Source organism: Sinocyclocheilus grahami, unplaced genomic scaffold (assembly GCF_001515645.1).
Source record: "Sinocyclocheilus grahami isolate Dianchi unplaced genomic scaffold, SAMN03320097.WGS_v1.1 scaffold302.1, whole genome shotgun sequence".
Lineage (NCBI taxonomy): Eukaryota > Metazoa > Chordata > Actinopteri > Cypriniformes > Cyprinidae > Sinocyclocheilus > Sinocyclocheilus grahami.
In genome coordinates this window covers 968,683-987,739 of record NW_015505481.1, presented here as the reverse complement: position 1 = coordinate 987,739, position 19,057 = coordinate 968,683, and the positions used below count along the sequence as shown (strand labels likewise).

General features: G+C 38.1%; 2 protein-coding genes and 1 pseudogene across 2 annotated transcripts in view; 1 reads left to right on the top strand and 2 right to left on the bottom strand.

Moving 5' to 3' along the window:
• Positions 1-1,707: 1,707 nt before the first annotated feature.
• On the bottom strand, positions 1,708-4,701 carry LOC107601232 (RNA pseudouridylate synthase domain-containing protein 1-like; annotated as a pseudogene).
• An 886-nt stretch (positions 4,702-5,587) lies between these two features.
• LOC107601258 (acyl carrier protein, mitochondrial-like) lies at positions 5,588-7,978 on the top strand. Its single transcript, XM_016293372.1, has 5 exons — positions 5,588-5,859; positions 6,569-6,691; positions 7,221-7,308; positions 7,416-7,521; positions 7,627-7,978. Exons 1-4 carry the CDS (start codon positions 5,689-5,691, stop codon positions 7,505-7,507), a joined length of 474 nt encoding a protein of 157 aa, XP_016148858.1. The 5' UTR covers positions 5,588-5,688; the 3' UTR covers positions 7,508-7,521; positions 7,627-7,978.
• Positions 7,979-13,919: 5,941 nt separating this feature from the next.
• The window catches only part of LOC107601257 (trinucleotide repeat-containing gene 6A protein-like), a 34,093-nt gene continuing 28,955 nt past the window's right edge, over positions 13,920-19,057 (bottom strand). Inside the window, exons 21-22 of the mRNA XM_016293371.1 lie at positions 18,022-18,161; positions 13,920-15,145 (exon numbers count right to left, since the gene is read on the bottom strand). Of these exons, the coding sequence (XP_016148857.1) occupies positions 14,815-15,145; positions 18,022-18,161 (471 nt within the window). The 3' untranslated portion in view covers positions 13,920-14,814. The remainder of the gene's footprint in view (positions 15,146-18,021; positions 18,162-19,057) is intronic.

Below are 19,057 nucleotides of genomic sequence, written 5' to 3'. Positions count from 1 at the left end.
TGGACATAAACTTTTTTTACAGACGAAAAAAAAAGCTCATCAGCATTGTGGGTGAGATTTGAGCCCCCGAGCGCAGAGCTCTGTGGATTAATGAAGCACGTTTCAAAATGATACCGCCTCAGTACTGCGGGACAGCGAAACGATACAGCAGCGCCACCATGCGGTTACAGAGGGTTTAGCAGGTTACGCAATTTTGCATGTAAAAAAAATAACGGAGATTTTTAACTCGAACCGTTGCAGTCTGTCAGTCTTATAATGGAAGTGAATGGGAATCACGGCTTTGAGAGAATACACAAACAAAACCAAATTAAACCCTGAGGCTTGTAATGATACATTGATGTGTAAAGACACAAAAACGATCGGTCTGTGCAAGAAACTGAACAGTATTTATATCGTTGTGATGTTTATCTACTTACCCCCAGGGCATCCCAAGATGTAGGTGACTTTGTTTCTTCAGTAGAACACAAACGGAGATTTTTAACTCGAACCGTTGCAGTCTGTCAGTCTTATAATGGAAGTGAATAGGAATCACGGCTTTGAGAGAATACACAAACAAAACCAAATTAAACCTTGAGGCTTGTAATGATACATTGATGTGTAAAGACACAAAAACGATCGGTCTGTGCAAGAAACTGAACAGTATTTATATCGTTGTTTTACCTCTTGATTCACCGCAATGTCTGAACTGTTCTGAGCGTGTTCTCAACAGCCGGCGCCTGACGGCGTCTTCTTCTTGCTTTACGGCGGATCGCAGACTCATAAGTGCATTACTGCCACCTATCTCTCAAGTGGACCATTGATACTCCTAATTGAGATTGTAGGTAGAGTGTCAATGGTCCATTTGAGAGATAGGTGGCGGTAATGCACTTATGAGTCTGCGATCCGTCATAAAGCCTTGAGAACGAGCTCAGGAGGACGTGCCGCCGCTCAGGACAGTTCGAACAGTTCGGACATTGCGTGAATCAGAGGTAAAAAACGATATAAATACTGTTCAGTTTCTTGCACAGACCGATCGTTTTGTGTCTTTACACATCAATGTATTTGTCATGAGCCTCAGGGTTTAATTTGGTTTTGTTTGTGTATGTTTTTTTTAATTCTCAAAGCTGTGATTCCCATTCACTTCCATTACAAGACTGACAGACTGCAACGGTTTGAGTTGTGTTTGTGTTCTACTGAAGAAACAAAGTCACCTACATCTTGGATGCCCTGGGGGTAAGCAGATAAACATCAAATTTTCATTTTTGGGTGAACTATCCCTTTAAGCAACAGTTTTAGTTTTTGAGGTAGGGATTGTTATATGACAGTTTATATGAAGCAATGAATTTCTTTAAACATGCTTCACATAGTTTAAGTAGAGAAATCAAGAAGACCTTTCATACTGTAACTTGCCTGTTTAAGTAGTGGAAAAAATGGTGCGTCTTGGCCCCTTATAGACTGCAACAAAAACTGATCAAAACAAAAAAGTAATAATAAACAGATGAAAAATAGAGATTTAAAATCTCTATTGCTATAAAAGCACAAAAGCTAAAACCATAGTTATGCATTCATACAATGAACAATACCACTTCTACACATAGCATACTTGCATTTAAAAGAGGTAAAAATACTTAATTGGGAGGAGGATTTTTAAAAAGTTCTTTCTCACTGCACTCTAATGATATGCTATTCCTTTTCTTTTGATATTTTTTGTTCAAATTAGGTCCATTGTTCAATCACTACCATTTAAAGAAAAGGGTACTCTATGGAGCTGGGGACACTGCAGTGTAGCGTCAGTATTGGACTGGTAAAACAGCGTAAGAGTTCCTCAGTCTAGACTCCATTCACATAACCACTGCTGACACTGTGCCTGTTGCTCCTCACTCTCCACTGGGCTGCTCCTCCTGTGCACTGGCTCTGGATCTTCTTGGATTTCAGTTTGTGGTTTTTTCAAAATATTCTTCAGTAGGTCCTCCAGAACATTCACACATCTTTGTGGTGCCCATTTGGAGTCGAGGGTGAGTACAAAGGGATCTGGGGCTGTGACATGGATGGGTTCATTCTCTAGTGGGATGTGCAAGAAGTAGGCATGCAGCATCATGCGATACGGAGCATTGTATGTGTGTAGACTGTAAGTGTAGTCTCCCACTATGGGGTGAGCAATGGCACTGCAGTGAACTCGGAGCTGGTGCATCCGTCCTACAGGATTATTGATACTTAGACTTTTTCCATTTGACATTGTGTTTCATCTATATTTTGTCTGCATTGTTGATGATACTGTACCTGTCAGAGGCTGCAGAAGCACTTTTGTGACTGGATCTCCATCATATTCTCCATGCTCTAAAACTGTCAGCTCTGTTTGGCAGGGCTTAGTATTCTCACAACCTACCGCACACAATATGAAATTGATGCATGAATGCATTTCTATTAGTTTCTGACAGTACATCCAAAAATGAAAACCTACTCACCCTTAGGCTATACAAGATGTAGATGAGTTTGTTTCTTCATCTGAACAGAATTGGACAAATTATAAAATAATATTATAATATAATAGCATTATATCTCTTGATCCTCTGCAGTGAATGGGTGCCGTCAGAATGAGAGTCCAAACAGCTGATAAAAAGTGACTCCAGTGCATCAATTAACATCTTGTGGAATGAAAAGCTGCGTGTTTGTAAGAAACAAATGTATGATTAAGACATTTTTATCTTCCAGCTAAAATATGAGTCCTCTAGCCATAATATTGCTTTCTCCAGTGGAAAAAATTTATGTCTGAATCAGGAGAGCAATATACACAGATCAAGCATTGTTTACATGCAAAAACAGTCCAGAACAGTTTTAAACAAATATGTCAGTGGATTATTGACGTTGCGAGAAGAATAGGGGATTAACTTTTTCCACTGAAGGAAGCATTATTATGGATTATTTTGGCCATTAGTGACTGTTTAAAGTTAAACCGCCTTAATAATGGATTTGTTGCTTACAAAGCTTTTCACACAGATTTTCACTTCACATGACATTAATTGATGGGCTGGAGTTCTGTGGATTATTGTGACATTTTTATCAGCTGTTCGGACTCTCATTCTGACGGCACCCATTCACTGCAGAGGATCCACTGGTGAGCAAGTCATGTAATGCAACATTTTTCCAAATGGCCTGAGGGTAAGTAAATTGTCAGCAAATACAATTTTTTGGTGAACTATTTTTAACATTTGAGTTTAATTTACAGCAAAAGAGATTCTGACCATCTGTTCCTTCAGTACACATCATGTGGGTTTTGCCCTCTGCTGTGTTCTTGCCGATCGCAAAGTCCAGGGTCATTTTCTCCTCAGCAACAGTGCCACGGACCTGCACAGGAAATATAAATGGCCTATATTATTATGAAAAACCTTTTATTCATCCAATGAATGTCTGAATTTTACAGTACCAGGGCGAGATAAGCTTTGGTAACAAGTCTGTCCTTAAAACAGCGCTATGCATGCCCTGCCGCTGCCTTGTTCAGTGCTACACACAAAGCACCACTGGTAGAGAAATCCAGTTGATGGCAAAACCTGCAGAATATCAGAATACATACGAATGAATTACTGATAAGATGCATGTGCTTCTTGAAATAATTGTTTGTCTCAGCACATAGCAGAGTAACAGAAAACCTGAGAAAAAGACCTGAAGCCGTAGTAGGTGCCAGGATCTGCAAGTTCTGGGAAGCGATGCTTCAGCTGACTCTGGACAGTCTGTTTCTCATACCACATCTTGCTGTCAATACGAATATCCCAGTGTTTGTTGACAACTATATAGTTTGCGCTGTGGTACAAAACACACAGGTTCTCCAGGCTCGCAGGCTCCATGCTCCCCTTTTCGTGCAAAGCAAGACCAGTGTTATTCTGTGTGGCACATCAAGAAGTTTTGTGACAGTATTTGAAATGCATTTAAAGGGGTCATATGATGCGATTTCAATTTTTCCTTTCTCTTTGGAGTGTTACAAGCTCTTGGTGCATAAAGAAGATCTGTAAAGTTGCAAAGACTAAAGTCTCAAATCCAAAGAGATATTCTTTATAAAAGTTCAGAGTCAGCCACACCTACCTAAAACGGCTTGTTCTAACACGCCCCCATATGTCTACGTCACTGTGTGGGAAGATTTGCATAACGCCGCCCAAATGTTCATGCAAAGAAAGAAGGCGTAACTTTTATTCTCGCTGTAGTATTGTTGACGATATCCACTTCGTCATGCCTAGAGCTGATCTGTGCTGGTCGCTGAGGGAATACATCAACTTTCACTGTGGACGAAGCGGAGTCCAGCCCGGGGTTGTCACATGTGGTTGCCGCTCATTCGTCGGATCCTCCGGGCGTGCCGTTCTCGACCCCGCCGCCTCAGCCCTAAGACCAAATAATGTTCTTTTTAGCAACATCATATGACCCCTTTAAGTAATATATGACTATTAAAGGCACAGTTGGCACATGCTGTTTGTCTTGTTACCGCTGTACTTGTATTGTTATTGACCCCTGATTTTGTGCAGCATGCTGGTTATTGATTATTTACGTCCAGTCTTCTGTTTATCTTTCCTCTGCGCAGAGCAAACCTCCTTTAGAGGAAGCATTAGATCGCACACATTTTATTCAATTGTCGTGCAAAAAGTTATTACATTGACTGCTTTTTGTTTCTAGCTAACAGCGTAGATTAAATAAATTTACTTTGAAAGACCATTTCTGTAAAATCCCATGCGTAACTGGCAGACATAATCGTTTCAAAAGAAAAGCCTCATTATTTCAACTAATTTGCACGAGTATTCCAAATGGTCTTATTAAATGTCTAATAATTAAATGGTCTAATTCAAAAGGAATCAGTTAAATATAACGTAAGAAATAATATAAATAATAAAAGAGTAAATAGTCGTTCTTTTGAGTCGGATCTTTTTAATGAATTGGATTTGTTCACTCTATTCGGTTCCATTTTCAAGCCGATTCTTTTAAACGAACTGTTCGAAAGAACCGATTCGCAAAAACGTTCTTTTAATAGCATTCGTTTAAGTTGGATCTTTTCAATCAATTTGATGCCTTCAGTGTGGTCTTAGATTCCTATTCATTTTGTAAATACAGCCTAACAGTTTAAGAACAATTACACCAGGATAGATGAAAAACGATCCACAAATACAAGTTTATTTCAGCTGTTGTATTTAAATGAAAACAACTAACAACAGACACAGTTTTAAAGCATTGCAAGCTACAGCACAACGAACTGAAATCAAAGTAAGTTACAATAGCTTAAGTGTGCTGGATGTCTGCAATCATTCAGTCAGTGACGACTGCACAAAACGTGCAAACTAATGAAAACATTATAAACTGTTACAAAATGATGAACAAATGTAGTTTAGGCATAGGTTTGTGCAACGCTGTAAAATATTTACCTTTTTTAAAATATTCCATTAAACCTGCTGAGATACAAGGAGCGTGAACTGAAATTCTCATTTCCACTTGGTTCCACGCGCATGTCCGGGAAACTCATGAATATTTATGTTTGCCCCGCCCACGGAAACCAAAAATCTCGGAAACCGAGAATCTCGTAACACCGGACCTGCTCTACTTCAGTTTTGAACGAACTGTTCAAAAGAAACGATTCGCCGAAAACAGCCGGACCTGCTCTGACAAAGTGCGCACGCGCATGTCAAACTTATGTCCAGTTTGTCGCAGTGAATTGTGGGATAGAAATTCACAGACATGGCGTCTCGTGCGCTTGCATACTGTGTGCGCTCCGTCGCTCGCGCCGCTGCAAGGTTAAATCATGGCAGCGTGCTCACCAGATCCGCCCGCGCGCCCCTCGCCTCAAAGCAGCGACCGCTCTCTGTCTTGTCATGCAGCCAGCGGACGAGGTGGACTCAACCAGTGCGGGTGAGCTTTCTGCAGAGGGGGATGTGTGTCTGTGTGGCCTACTAGTGCTGGATTACTCCGTGACCTACCGGTGTCTTTCCGACTAATCTATTCGTGCGTGACAGCTGGGAGCCATACAAAGTTAATGTAACTTAGTGTGCATTCACAACATAACGTTACACCATCCACATCAGTTATTACTGTTTTCAAAGTGCAAGACTTTAAATAGCTGATCAGTCACGCTAATAGTGTATACATACTATGTGTGTATCTTCACGGGTGCTGCTCTTTGCGTCTTTTATTGTAGCTATTATTAAAGTGATGGTTCACTTTAATAATAATTCTGTCATCGTGATGTTCCAAGTCCCTCTGTGGGACACAAAAGCTGTTGGGCAGAATGACAGCCACTTCATTTGATTGTATGGAAGGTGCAACCGAACGGTGACAGAATCCACCAGCCTCTAACATTCTGTCCAACATCTGTCGTTTGTTACCGAGGGGGAAAATAAAAATAATAAAGACAGTTTTGGGTGATTTATCTCTTCATTTGGCAGAGCTTATGTTTATTCCCTAATTACCTTTCTTCTAATAAAGCTGGTATTGTGTGCACTGCAGTGAATATAGTTGGCTCTGGGATGAATTGCTTATGTTCCTCTCCTCATCTGCAAGTCATTTTGGATAAAGCATCTGATATATCAGTGAACAAATGTAAATGTTTGGATGCCTCTAGATTTCAGGCCCGTCTGTTCATCAGTGTCGGCACTATGGGGATCTTCCACCCCTCACTTTAGAGAACATCGAAGAGCGTGTCATGTACGTCCTTAAACTGTATGACAAGATCAGTCCAGAGAAGGTGAGAGAGACTTCATACTTACCCTCTGTACTGTAACATTGCATAGGTCGTTTTGTCTATGATAATCTTCAAATACTGAAATTTGAAGGACAATGATGTGCAATTTCTGTTACCTGGAAACTGCATGCCTATTGCCTACCCACCATATTTTAATACATTTCTTTGGTGTAACACTTTACAACAGTTTTCCAATAGTTCATGCATTAACTCGAAAAATGAGCATTACATTTGTGACCGTATTTATTCCTTTTTGTGAACCTTGATAAATACAACTGCTCATTGTTCATGATCGCTCAGGTCCATTAAATTAACAGATACGACTTCTTATTTTCATAATATATTAAGTATAAATGTTGAAATGAACTAAGGTTAATAAATGCTTTAGAAGTATTTTTTTGTGTTAGTTTAACTAATGTAGTTATTAAACAAATGCAGTTTTTTGTAGTTAGACAAGCTGCTTTGTTTACATTGAGATATTGTTGAATACATACTCCTAGCATCAATCTCTGAAACTTTTTCCCTCCTCAAGCTGCAAACATCGTCTCATTTCATGAAAGATCTGGGGCTGGATAGCTTGGACCAGGTGGAGATTATAATGGCTATGGAAGATGAGTTTGGTTAGTATGGGTTTGTTCCTGTACCATTAAAGCATTTGACAACTGTGATGTACCTTCTAAACATTTCATTTGAATTGTGGCACTCAAACACATTGTTCAATCCACAGGATTTGAGATCCCAGATGCAGAGGCCGAGAAGCTTATGACTCCTGCAGAGATCGTACAGTTCATTTCAGATAAAAAAGACGTGTATGAATAGAAGCAAGTTATATGGTATGTGCATCCTGTCTTTTGAGCTAATGCTTGGATTGTAGGTTACCTTTGCATGCTTGGTAATTTTATCTTAGTCTCACGTTTCCTTTTTTTTTCTTTTTGCAGGTACGGAGGATTGACTCCGTATTAAACAATATGGATGTGGTTCGGCTGCGTCCACAGTGTCCAGTTTCTGTCATACCATGTTCTTCTGTCTCTTGCTTATGGAGTCAACTGCCTTGTCGTGTACCGTCGTATTTAATGAAAATGTCACTATAAACTCTTGGGAACTTGAGCTGAAAATAAAGCCAAGACTAAATTGTAATTCTTTGGTTTGTCATGCCCCAAGTGAAGCCTCACTGCGATCCTCTAGTGTATGGGGAGTGCTACTGCAACTTAAATTCAAGGTCAGTGCAAGAACTTAAAGGGATATTTATCTGCTTACCCCCAGGGCATCCAAGATGTAGGTGACTTTGTTTCTTCAGTAGAACACAAACAACTCAAACCGTTGCAGTCTGTCAGTCTTGTAATGGAAGTGAATGGGAATCACGGCTTTGAGAATTAAAAAAAAACACACACAAACAAAACCAAATTAAACCCCGAGGCTCATGACGAATACATTGATGTGTAAAGACACAAAATGATCGGTCTGTGCAAGAAACTGAACAGTATTTATATCGTTTTTTACCTCTGATGCACTGCAATGTCTGAACTGTCCTGAGCATGTCCTCGACAGCCAGCGCGTGACGCGTCGTCTTCTTGCTTTATAAGACTTAAGTGCATTACCGCCACCTCTCTCTCAAATGGACCATTGACGCTCCTAATTGAGATTGTAGATAATGTGTCAATGGTCCATTTGAGAAATAGGTGGTGGTAATGCACTTAAGTCTGCGATCCGCTGTAAAGCAAGAAGACGTGTCACACGCCGCATGTCGAGAACGCACTCAGGACACTTCAGACATTGCGGTGAATCAGAGATAAAAAACCCAATATAAATACAGTTCAGTTTCTTGCACAGACCGCTCGTTTCGTGTCTTTACACATCACTGTATCGTCACGAGCCTCTGGGTTTAATTTGGGTTTGTTTGTTTTTTTGACTGTCAGCTTTGATTCCCATTCACTTCCATTATAAGACTGACAGACTGCAACGGTTTGAGTTAAAAATCTTCGTTTGTGTTCTACTGAAGAAACAAAGTCACCTACATCTTGAATGCCCTGGGGGTAAGCAGATAAACATCACATTTTCATTTTTGGGTGAACTATCCTACACTGCTGCGCAATATCCTTATCAAAATACTGCACCCTTTCACCAGTTTAAAATGCATAAGTGTAAGTAAATCGTAGGACTATTTTAAAATGTGTGGAGCTTTCAAAACCTCGTTGGGTAGCCTAAGATACGGAGGCAGATGTCCCACAATTTTTAATGTTTCCAAGACTGTTAGCTTATGCTCACTGGACAAAGGTTTTCAAAATTCAGGCTGATTCACTAAAGATTAATTTAGACTGATTTGTGAACCAGTTTAGCCAACAATTTTTTATATCATAACTAAATTGACACTATTCAATTACATTTTTTAGGTTTTCCATGACTGAAAACACTCAAACCTATGTGAAGTTTTTTTTTTTTTTGGAAACTCATTTGGTGCTGCTGCTGGCACAGAAATTATACTGGGGCTTTGAAGGTGTATTAGGTCACTTAATATTTTACTGGTCTTAAATTATATAATGTCATCAGCATGTAGCATCTCACAAAAGTTTGTTTACAATAACAAAAATACCACATTTGAAAGTATGTCACCCATGATTTATTCTGCAATGACCAATAATGGCAGGATTACTGAACTAAGCCATTTTAATGATCCCACAGTCATGTAGAATAAAACTTTTTATAGCCACTGTATGAGTCTTTGTCATGTAAACAAACATTTTAAACCTCTTTTAAAAGCACTGTTTATGTTTTTGTATGTAGAAGTACTCAACATACCAACAGGTAAAACATTTATGGTAATCAAAATGAGATTCTTAAACATTTCCATATACTAAGCAAATTAGTTGGGTGTACTCAATGTAACATTTTTGTGATGAGATTCTTGGTAATTTAACAACTACATTTCCAATTACACTTGCAGTAAAATATTTTAAAGAAAAACAAAATCACCATTGCACACCATATCACTGTTAGGCTTTATTGCGGGTTGTACCCAAGTTATACAGCTTTGTATTCCGATATCAAGATCAGGACTTTACGAACAGTTATTATCAGTCTACAAGTACAGCCAACAAAAGACCTAAATACTACTCTATTACCTCAACTACCTCGTTACATATGCACTTAAGGGTACTAAAATTGAAAACCAAGCAACAAAGAGAAGAAAAAAGAAAAACAGCATTACAGGAAACATTCATCACTACACATTTGAGTATCTACCATGTATTACTAGACTAAACCTTGTCAACGGTTACCAATACAAATAAGGATTGTCCTTCAAAAAGTGCAGTTCCCCAAGTTAAAATTCTAAGATGACCCCAGGAAGACGCTGAAAAGAACTTCCTGCTCATTTAAGTTATCTTATTGATGTTTATTTCAATTAATTTTCAAACAGTCTACCAAAGCAGTGTGCATATAGGTTACATGTGAGCAAAGACCACTAGAAGAAATGTGTGAGTTGAGAATTTGCTATTCCACAGCCCGTTCTGTGAGGAGCGCTGTGAAAAAGGAAATGTTAAAGCAACCCCTCATTTGCTACAACTGGCCAATTATTCGTGACAAAAAGTTAAAGAAAATTTCAATCATGGCACATTACAGGAATCGTATTTTTAAATCCCGCCACTACCGCGGCCAGGATTTTTAGTAAGCGAAGACACAGACATGGAAGCCTCACCCTACACTGCATAGACTCTCTTAGAATTTCCCCATGGTGGAAGTTTCGATTTAAACTCTCGTTCATCCATTTCTTGTGCTGGTTTTACTAAAGCTTTTCGGGTTTATAATGACACGACAGCAATACTCACAGTTTAAGTCAATTGCCTTAGCACATTGTTCAACAGTAGGAACCATTTAAAAGACGAGGGTATATTTGCTCACAGGATAAATCAAAAAAGAATGACATTTTCAGTACAAAAGTAGAATGTCAGGCCAAGTCACTTATTCGTTTCCTCTATGTTCAACCTGGCTATAAAAATGGGGATTGTACATTGCTCATGAATATCCTCAAAACATCCATTTTGCAAGTGACATTTCAAGCATATACATTGTCCAGCTTTTACAAAAGAACAAATCCCTTTCCTCCCCCTGCTTGATAATTTGGCATGACAGTGAATTATCAAAATGTCTCAGCATGACAGTTCTGTCTAACACCAAAAAGCAGCACATACATAAAACAAAATTAAGAGAAAAAGAGGGGAGGGGGACAAAAAAAAAAAGGCGAAAAAAATACAAATAAACTGGGTGCCAATGGCTTTTCCCTACGCTTCCGAAAGTAAAAAGCCACGAAGAACGGGGAAACTAGCACGTTTGCCAAGACGGCAGGGAAGAACCCATTCAGAACCATTGGTAAAGCTCAGCGTAGCACTTCCAGAAAGGACTAACGCTACCCCGGACGCATACGAACATGTAACTAAAGCACAAAAGATTGAGCGATCCACATAGAGGGAGTAAACAAAGTCACGGCAAAACCTTCTGCGATACCTGCATTTATACTCCCCCTAAACAAGAGGAGAATACTTGGGCTCCTGATGCGCAGGAATGGAGCAGACCACTCAAGCACACAGGCACAAACACACGCTTTAAGGGTCTAGTCAATGTACACAAAGAACAAAAAGACAAATAAAAGGCGAAGTCCTCCATCCATGCCGTCCAGTCTCCAAAAGCTACACTCTGCCTCCAGAACACAAATACAGTACAAGCTTTTCTAGTTCATTATGTACACCAAGTGCAATTCCAAAAACTAATTTTCGGCTTTCGTTGTGTAGTTCTCTACAATGTTCCACTTAAAATTTGTCCAACAAACAAAGATAAGCCAGGTCTGGAATTAAGTAAACAAATCCTTTGATTGAAGTATATTTGGTGAAGCAGTTACTTAAAATGGTTCAATACGGGCACGCAACCATAAAGTGAGGGTAATACTCAGGGTTTTGTACGACGAGTCATTAAATATGGATAAGTTAACACACCACGCACGCAAGTTCTACTTCTCAAATAAAACAATGGAGAAAAAACTTAAACAGCTTAAACACATATTAAGGTCCATGGCTTAGCCTAATGCTGACATCTTTCTCTCCCTCTCGCTCTTGAAGCGTCTCATAAATTGTGCACCTAAAATATAGTACGATAAAAGGTAAATAAGTCTGTAAATCTACGCACATTATTTAAACTACCAGCAATAGATTACATTCACCTCTAATCCAGCCTTCCTTGGCCACAAGTACAGAGGCAAGCCATTTTCAATGACAAACCAGCTTTGAGGAAGGGGGAAAAAAGGGGAGAGGAAGGGGGAGAAAAAAAAAAAGAACTGAAAATAAAATGGTAATGAGCAGCCAAAACATTGATTTATTAATATTGTAAGGAACTTCAGATTAACACAACCAAACTGTACACATTACAATCATTTTCTATTTGTAAACAGTTAAAAGCCACTTGACTTGTTGCATCTTCGGACACAATTTGAATCAAGGCAATGAAATGTGGACGACTTTTGCACTGTTAAAATAACCAAACAAGATTTTCTTTAACACCAGCTCTGGCGATGAGGGGGAAAAAAAAAGTGATAAAATAATGATGATGATGATATATATATATATATACTACTCAAATAAAACAAAAGGGAGAAAAAACAACAGCTTAAACAAATATTAAGGTCCATGGCTTAGCCTAATGCTGACATCTTTCTCTCCCTCCCGCTCTTGAAGCGTCTCATAAATTGTGCACCTAAAATATAGTACGATAAAAGGTAAATAAGTCTGTAAATCTACGCACATTATTTAAACTACCAGCAATAGATTACATTCACCTCTAATCCAGCCTTCCTTGGCCACAAGTACAGAGGCAAGCCATTTTCAATGACAAACCAGCTTTGAGGAAGGGGGAAAAAAGGGGAGAGGAAGGGGGAGAAAAAAAAAAGAACTGAAAATAAAATGGTAATGAGCAGCCAAAACATTGATTTATTAATATTGTAAGGAACTTCAGATTAACACAACCAAACTGTACACATTACAATCATTTTCTATTTGTAAACAGTTAAAAGCCACTTGACTTGTTGCATCTTCGGACACAATTTGAATCAAGGCAATGAAATGTGGACGACTTTTGCACTGTTAAAATAACCAAACAAGATTTTCTTTAACACCAGCTCTGGCGATGAAAAAAAGAAAAAAAGTGATAAAATAATGATGATGATGATATATATATATATATATATATATATATATATATATATATATATATATATCTCAAACAATGTATATGCAAATTACTGAAACATAAAACATTACTTCAGACAAAGAAAAAGCAATTCTGTAGGCCGAGTCATTGGCTACAGTATGCATAGTTACAGATTTCTGCTTTTTCTTATGACATTTGACAGTTACTTCGACAGTCATAAAGCGAAAAACATTTGAGCCACTCAGTGGGAAAAAGGACTAGATAGTGATTCAGCAAACCATATCCACTCATTAATAAAAAGACAGCATATTCGAAAAGCAGTATGTAGAATGTCTCCAGCTTAAAGCAGTTATTTGGCAGAGAAAAACTTACAGAGCTATAAGTAGTTTCAGTGCTAAAAGTTGGATTTTCCTACAAGGAGTTTCTATGGGGGGAAAACTGGCTATATTTCCTGAGAACCATGCTGGTTATTTAGCAGACAAGAGGAATAGATAAAATAACCAATGACATGGCCAAACACTGATCAGTATTCCCAGAGATAAAAAGCTTCGTCTTCATCCTCAAGATTTTTTTTTTTTGTGTGTTTTGAATTTTTTTGGTATTTTTTTGTTTATTTTATAATTTTTTTAAGATTTATTTTTTTAATTCTTTATGCACAGCAAACCATATCCACTCATTAATAAAAAGACAGCATATTCGAAAAGCAGTATGTAGAATGTCTCCAGCTTAAAGCAGTTATTTGGCAGAGAAAAACTTACAGAGCTATAAGTAGTTTCAGTGCTAAAAGTTGGATTTTCCTACAAGGAGTTTCTATGGGGGAAAACTGGCTATATTTCCTGAGAACCATGCTGGTTATTTAGCAGACAAGAGGAATAGATAAAATAACCAATGACATGGCCAAACACTGATCAGTATTCCCAGAGATAAAAAGCTTCGTCTTCATCCTCAAGATTTTTTTTTTTGTGTGTTTTGAATTTTTTTGGTATTTTTTTGTTTATTTTATAATTTTTTTAAGATTTATTTTTTTAATTCTTTATGCATTTTTTTTTTCGCCATTTAAAATAAAAGGAAGAATGACCATACTTTCCCCCTCAAAACGTTTTGTAAACAAGAGGGCACAATGTGATGCCTCCAAAACAAAATTGAAAGCCTATTTTGAAAGTGCTGTTCCCCCTGGCTTGCAGGTCGGGTTTGCAAGTCACAGCTGTGGCTACAGTTTTTTAGACTGCAGAGCTAAATTCTTTAGTTTTAAAACAAAATTGGTGCAATACTTATTTCTGTAATATCAAATAATCCTAAGTCAGCATCTATATCTTGATCTCGAACTCCACAATACTACAATAAGGTAGGCGTACATCAAGGCATAGTAGAGCGCACACTTTAAGAACATCCTTGAGTAAACAACTACACTGGAACTGTCGGCTCCCTCCATATTGCAGATTATACTGAGAGAAACCACATTCAGTGCAAAGTTTAAAAAGCTCAAACTCCATTGTCAGCAAACGAAATGCAAATAATAAAAACAAAACAAAAAGAATTGGAATTCAAATAAACATGATGAATAAACAGATGAGCTCAACTGAAGCTTTTTTCTGTATGAAGAGCACTACCTGGAAGTGTAAATACATCCTTTCACATTATAGAATTGGCCTGCATAATTCAAGTATTCAAAATGATATGTTTTGGGCTAAAACAAAGTGGACATATGTGCAGAAAAAAACGTAACTTGTTTCCACAGGGTGACCCCGCATTGGTTTTTTTCTTTTCTTTTTGTAAGTGAAGAAAGTCTAACTAGTGCCATTTGATTTTTTTTCATATAATATATATATATATGGTCATATGATTATGATTAACTATTTCCACATTGAGGTCACGGGTTTGTATGTTTTTTTTTGTCATTTTTTTTCTTTTTAAGTCAGAAGGTGAAAGATGCACTACATGGACTCCGGAAGGAAGGAGCTGATGGGGGAGGGACTGTTGATTCTCCCCCCTTCACCACCACTGGGGCTGCCCCACAGGCTCGTGGAGTAATTGGGAACGCCCCAGAGAGACGAGCCGTGCAGGTCTCCGCTGCCGTTCCAGTGATTTGGATCAGTGCGGTTTGGGAAGGGGTGGGAACCCTCGATGGATCCGATCCGGTTCTGAGAAGAGCCCAATGTCTGCCAGCTGGGAGAGGCAGTCATTGACTGACCTTGTGCAAAGAAACGATTAATTTCCTCTTCACTAGCAAACTCTGCAAGAATAGTAGTGTTCCCTAAAACACACCTGAGGAGGAAGAGCAGAATCTTTATCAGTATGGTGCCTCACTCACATACAAGTTTTTGTGAACTTCAGAATGGGGTTCCGGAAATCTGGAAATGGCTTTGCACATTATTTCAGGGTTTCGATTGAAAGAGAAAGCAGGCTGAAAAACCATTCACTTAACACAGGGGTATTCAAATTGGGGTCCGTGACGCAAAGCCGGGGGGGTCCGCAAAATAATTTGCTACACCGTTTTTTCCGGACTGCAATTTGCATTTTTTTAATCATCTGAAACGTGCTATGATTTATATTCCAACGTGACTTATTTAATGCATTAACGTCAAATAAGCAAAGCGTAAACACTTAAAAGCGGGCACTTCAAGGTTTATATAGCTAAATATATTTCTCATGTCTGTTTGACAAGTAGAAAGTATCGCTGAGTTTTTCTTCATTTTAGTAAGAAGTTCACAGATACTAAGACGGCAAGCGCATTTTGTTTGTTTTCTTTATTTTACAAAACCACAATGTTTCACTGTCATTTTGAAGGTAGACAAATAAAAATAAGACTGTTCTGAATGATGTCTTGCTCTTATCTGACGGATATCAGATTTTCCCCCTGATATAAGGAATCCAAAGTGTTCACGCTGGCGCCTCCTGCGCGCTCACAACAAATCAGTTCTAGCACTGCAACTTGACATCGCAGCCTCACCATCAGCAAAATAAATGAGACAACTAAACATACAAAAGGTATTTGGTGGCTCAATTTAACTTGTCTGTTGTACAATATGTAGGTTTTGCCAGACAGCGTGAGCATCGCCATTCCGTGGTTTTTCCAAAGACTTATTATTTTTATTTATTTTTTTTTGCATATGTGAAGGATGCTGTTAGTAGATATTCGGACATGAGAGAAGTACAAAGCCTTCTTTACACAATAAGTAGCCTAATAGAGCCAACTACGTGATTATGTTTCAGTTTTAGTAAGTAAGTAGGTTAGGTTAGGTTAGGTTACTTTATTCATACCCGCAGGTAAATTTGTCTTGCAGTAAAATGACAGTGACATCCATCCATAACACAAATTCAAAAAACACATTTAAAAATATAACATAGTATGGATATAGCATTTAAAATAAATGTTGTTTGTAATGAACGGCACTATAACTATTTTATATATATATATATATGCATTTATTTTTGTTCTGTTATGAACGCCACAAAATTTAAACGATTTGGAGTAACGATTTGAAGTAAAATTCATGTTAGTGTTTATAAATGTTTTTTTCCCCTAACATTCGTTTTACTTAGACCTATTCAGTATTTAAATTAATAATTATTTTTTATATATATATATATATATATATATATATATATGCATTTATTTTTGTTCTGTTATGAACGCCACAAAATTTAAACGATTTGGAGTAACGATTTGAAGTAAAATTCATGTTAGTGTTTATAAATGTTTTTTTCCCCTAACATTCGTTTTACTTAGACCTATTCAGTATTTAAATTATTTTTAATATTTAATAGTAAAATGCGACTTACTCACTGATGCAACTTATGTTTCGTTTTTTCATTTAAACGATTTGGAGTAACGATTTGAAGTAAAATTCATGTTAGTGTTTATAAATGTTTTTTTCCCCTAACATTCGTTTTACTTAGACCTATTCAGTATTTAAATTATTTCTGAAAGTAATAGTAAAATGCGACTTACTCACCGATGCAACTTATGTTTCGTTTTTTTCCCCCTTGACCTGGTGCAACTTTCCGGAAAATTTAATTATATTATGCTATAGTATTAAAAAGTACATATACAATGGAGACCATTTGCACCAATAAAACAATCATATTATGTTCATTCTTCCTACCCACATTAAACTTTAGCCTTAAACACTGTTATAATTATGAGGGGGTCCTTGGAAAATCCTCTCTGTAAGGGGTCCCTGGCTCCAAAAAGTTTGAAAACCCCTGACATAAGCATTAACAGATTTTTGTAATGGGGAAAAAAAAGTGTTGTGTTTGTGAAATGATCTTGTCAAGACCCTTAACGTAATCACTAAGGATACTATTATATTAATAGAACGTTGAGTTATTCCAAACAAAACTCCTGATCTAAACATTTGATCAGTGCATCCAGAATATTTGATTTCTAAGAATCGGAGTACATGATTAAACTGTATTATGCATGTCACCCTAATGCACTGGTTCTCAAACAGGGGGCTTGGGCCCACTAGGGGACTTTTTTTAGACCTTAAAATGAACTTGCAGTCTAAGGGGCCGTTATTTCAAATGTAGACGCACAGCAGGCGCGCTCATAATGGTAATTTTTTCCAGGCGCTAAAAACATTTCAACTTTTCAGAATGCCGCAAGCGCACCGCGTTGGTCCAACCAATCAGCTTCATCCTTTCTCGTAACATTGAAAGCTCAGCCAAGATGAAGGAACAGCTGATCATAGCTGTAAAGGGATAGCCATTTTTAAATAAATTTAGTAGCAGAGCTACTGCAAGCAATTTTTAGTGCTGCAAATCCATTTATCCTTTGCTGAAACATCCGCGTCTTCATGGAGAGCGCAGGTCATGGTTGCTTAGCAACGGCAGGTGGCTCCGGAACGCAAGCGCCCGAACGCTTTGGAAAAAAGCAGAAAGCGGCGCGCCTAGCGTTTTCCACACTTTTTAGGCGCGACATGTGAACACCCCCTAAAACTGTACATTTACCGAAAATTCTATTTACTGTAATTAAAATCAATCTAGTTATTCCAGAAGTGATCCAAGTTATTTATAGCTGATTTACAAACACTAATTTCCTCTTAAATGGCTTAGTAATTATTAGCTTTGGAAATAACATTTCTGTTCTTTACCCACATTGGGGGGGGGACAAAGGATAACAAAAAAGGTGGACTTACATGTGCAGTGACTTCTGGGCTTTTGCCGCCTCCTCCTTAGAGCTGTAGCAGACGACAGCGTTGCCATGGGGAAGGTTCAGATGGAATGTGATCAGTGGACCGTGCTGCATGCACAGAGTTCGCAAGGTGGAGCCATCAATCTGTAAAGCACAGGCATGACTTGTTACCCAATAAATTATTCTGCTGTAGCTTTATATATAAAACAATGTAGGTTTCTAAATGGAGCCTTTCCTTTAAATAACACCCATAACACCCACTAATTACAAAATAGTTATTGTGAGTTGGCCACTGAGAATTACAAACTCTCACAGCTTCATAAAATTAGGGTTAAACCTCTGATGTTACATGGGCTATTTTAACGATTGTCCTTACTTTTCTGGACCATTACCTTTCTGGACCTTGGATGTTTCAGTTGTGCTGCTGTCTATGGAGGGTCAAAGAGCTCTCGGCTTTCATCAAAAATATCTTAATTTGTGTTCTGAAGATGAACGAAGACCTTACAGGTTTGGAACGACATGAGGGCGAGTAATTAATGACAGAATTTTCATTTTTGGGGTGAACTATCCCTTTAAAACAAGTTTTGTTTTCCATTCAAACTTATATTGAAAAAAAAAAGTAAAAATTATCTATAAATTAGTAGGGTTGGGTACCGAAACCTGGTACCAATATGGCACCGGTACCATTAGGCCCTTTCGCACTGCTTTAGTTCCAGAACTAAATGTACGGTACTAAAGTACTGGGACGATTTTGCGCGAACTATTTCCCAGTACCATTTACAGGGTTGCAGTCGCACTGACAGTGTGTACTAAGAAGTGACGTAAGCCGGTCAACAGCGTCGTCATTTGTGCGGTTCCATGCCTGAGCGATCGATTGAAATATTTGTCTGGTTCTCCGAAACGGACGTAAGAAGCATCATCACTGCCACCGCACGTGAAAAACAATTTCCCGACTGAGAAAATGCACATGAACTCAAGTCAGAAAGCTCTAATAATACAAATCCAACACATTAACGAAATAACGAGAGTGCCCATGTTGT

What these genes read in the sequence shown, in the direction of transcription:
- LOC107601258 (XM_016293372.1), top strand. Translation starts at nt 5,689, where the DNA reads ATGGCGTCTCGTGCGCTTGCATACTGTGTGCGCTCCGTCGCTCGCGCC. An exon ending in ACAAGATCAGTCCAGAGAAG is followed by an intron (nt 6,692 to 7,220) that starts GTGAGAGAGACT and finishes TCCCTCCTCAAG; the next exon opens with CTGCAAACATCGTCTCATTT. An exon ending in GGCTATGGAAGATGAGTTTG is followed by an intron (nt 7,309 to 7,415) that starts GTTAGTATGGGT and finishes TTCAATCCACAG; the next exon opens with GATTTGAGATCCCAGATGCA.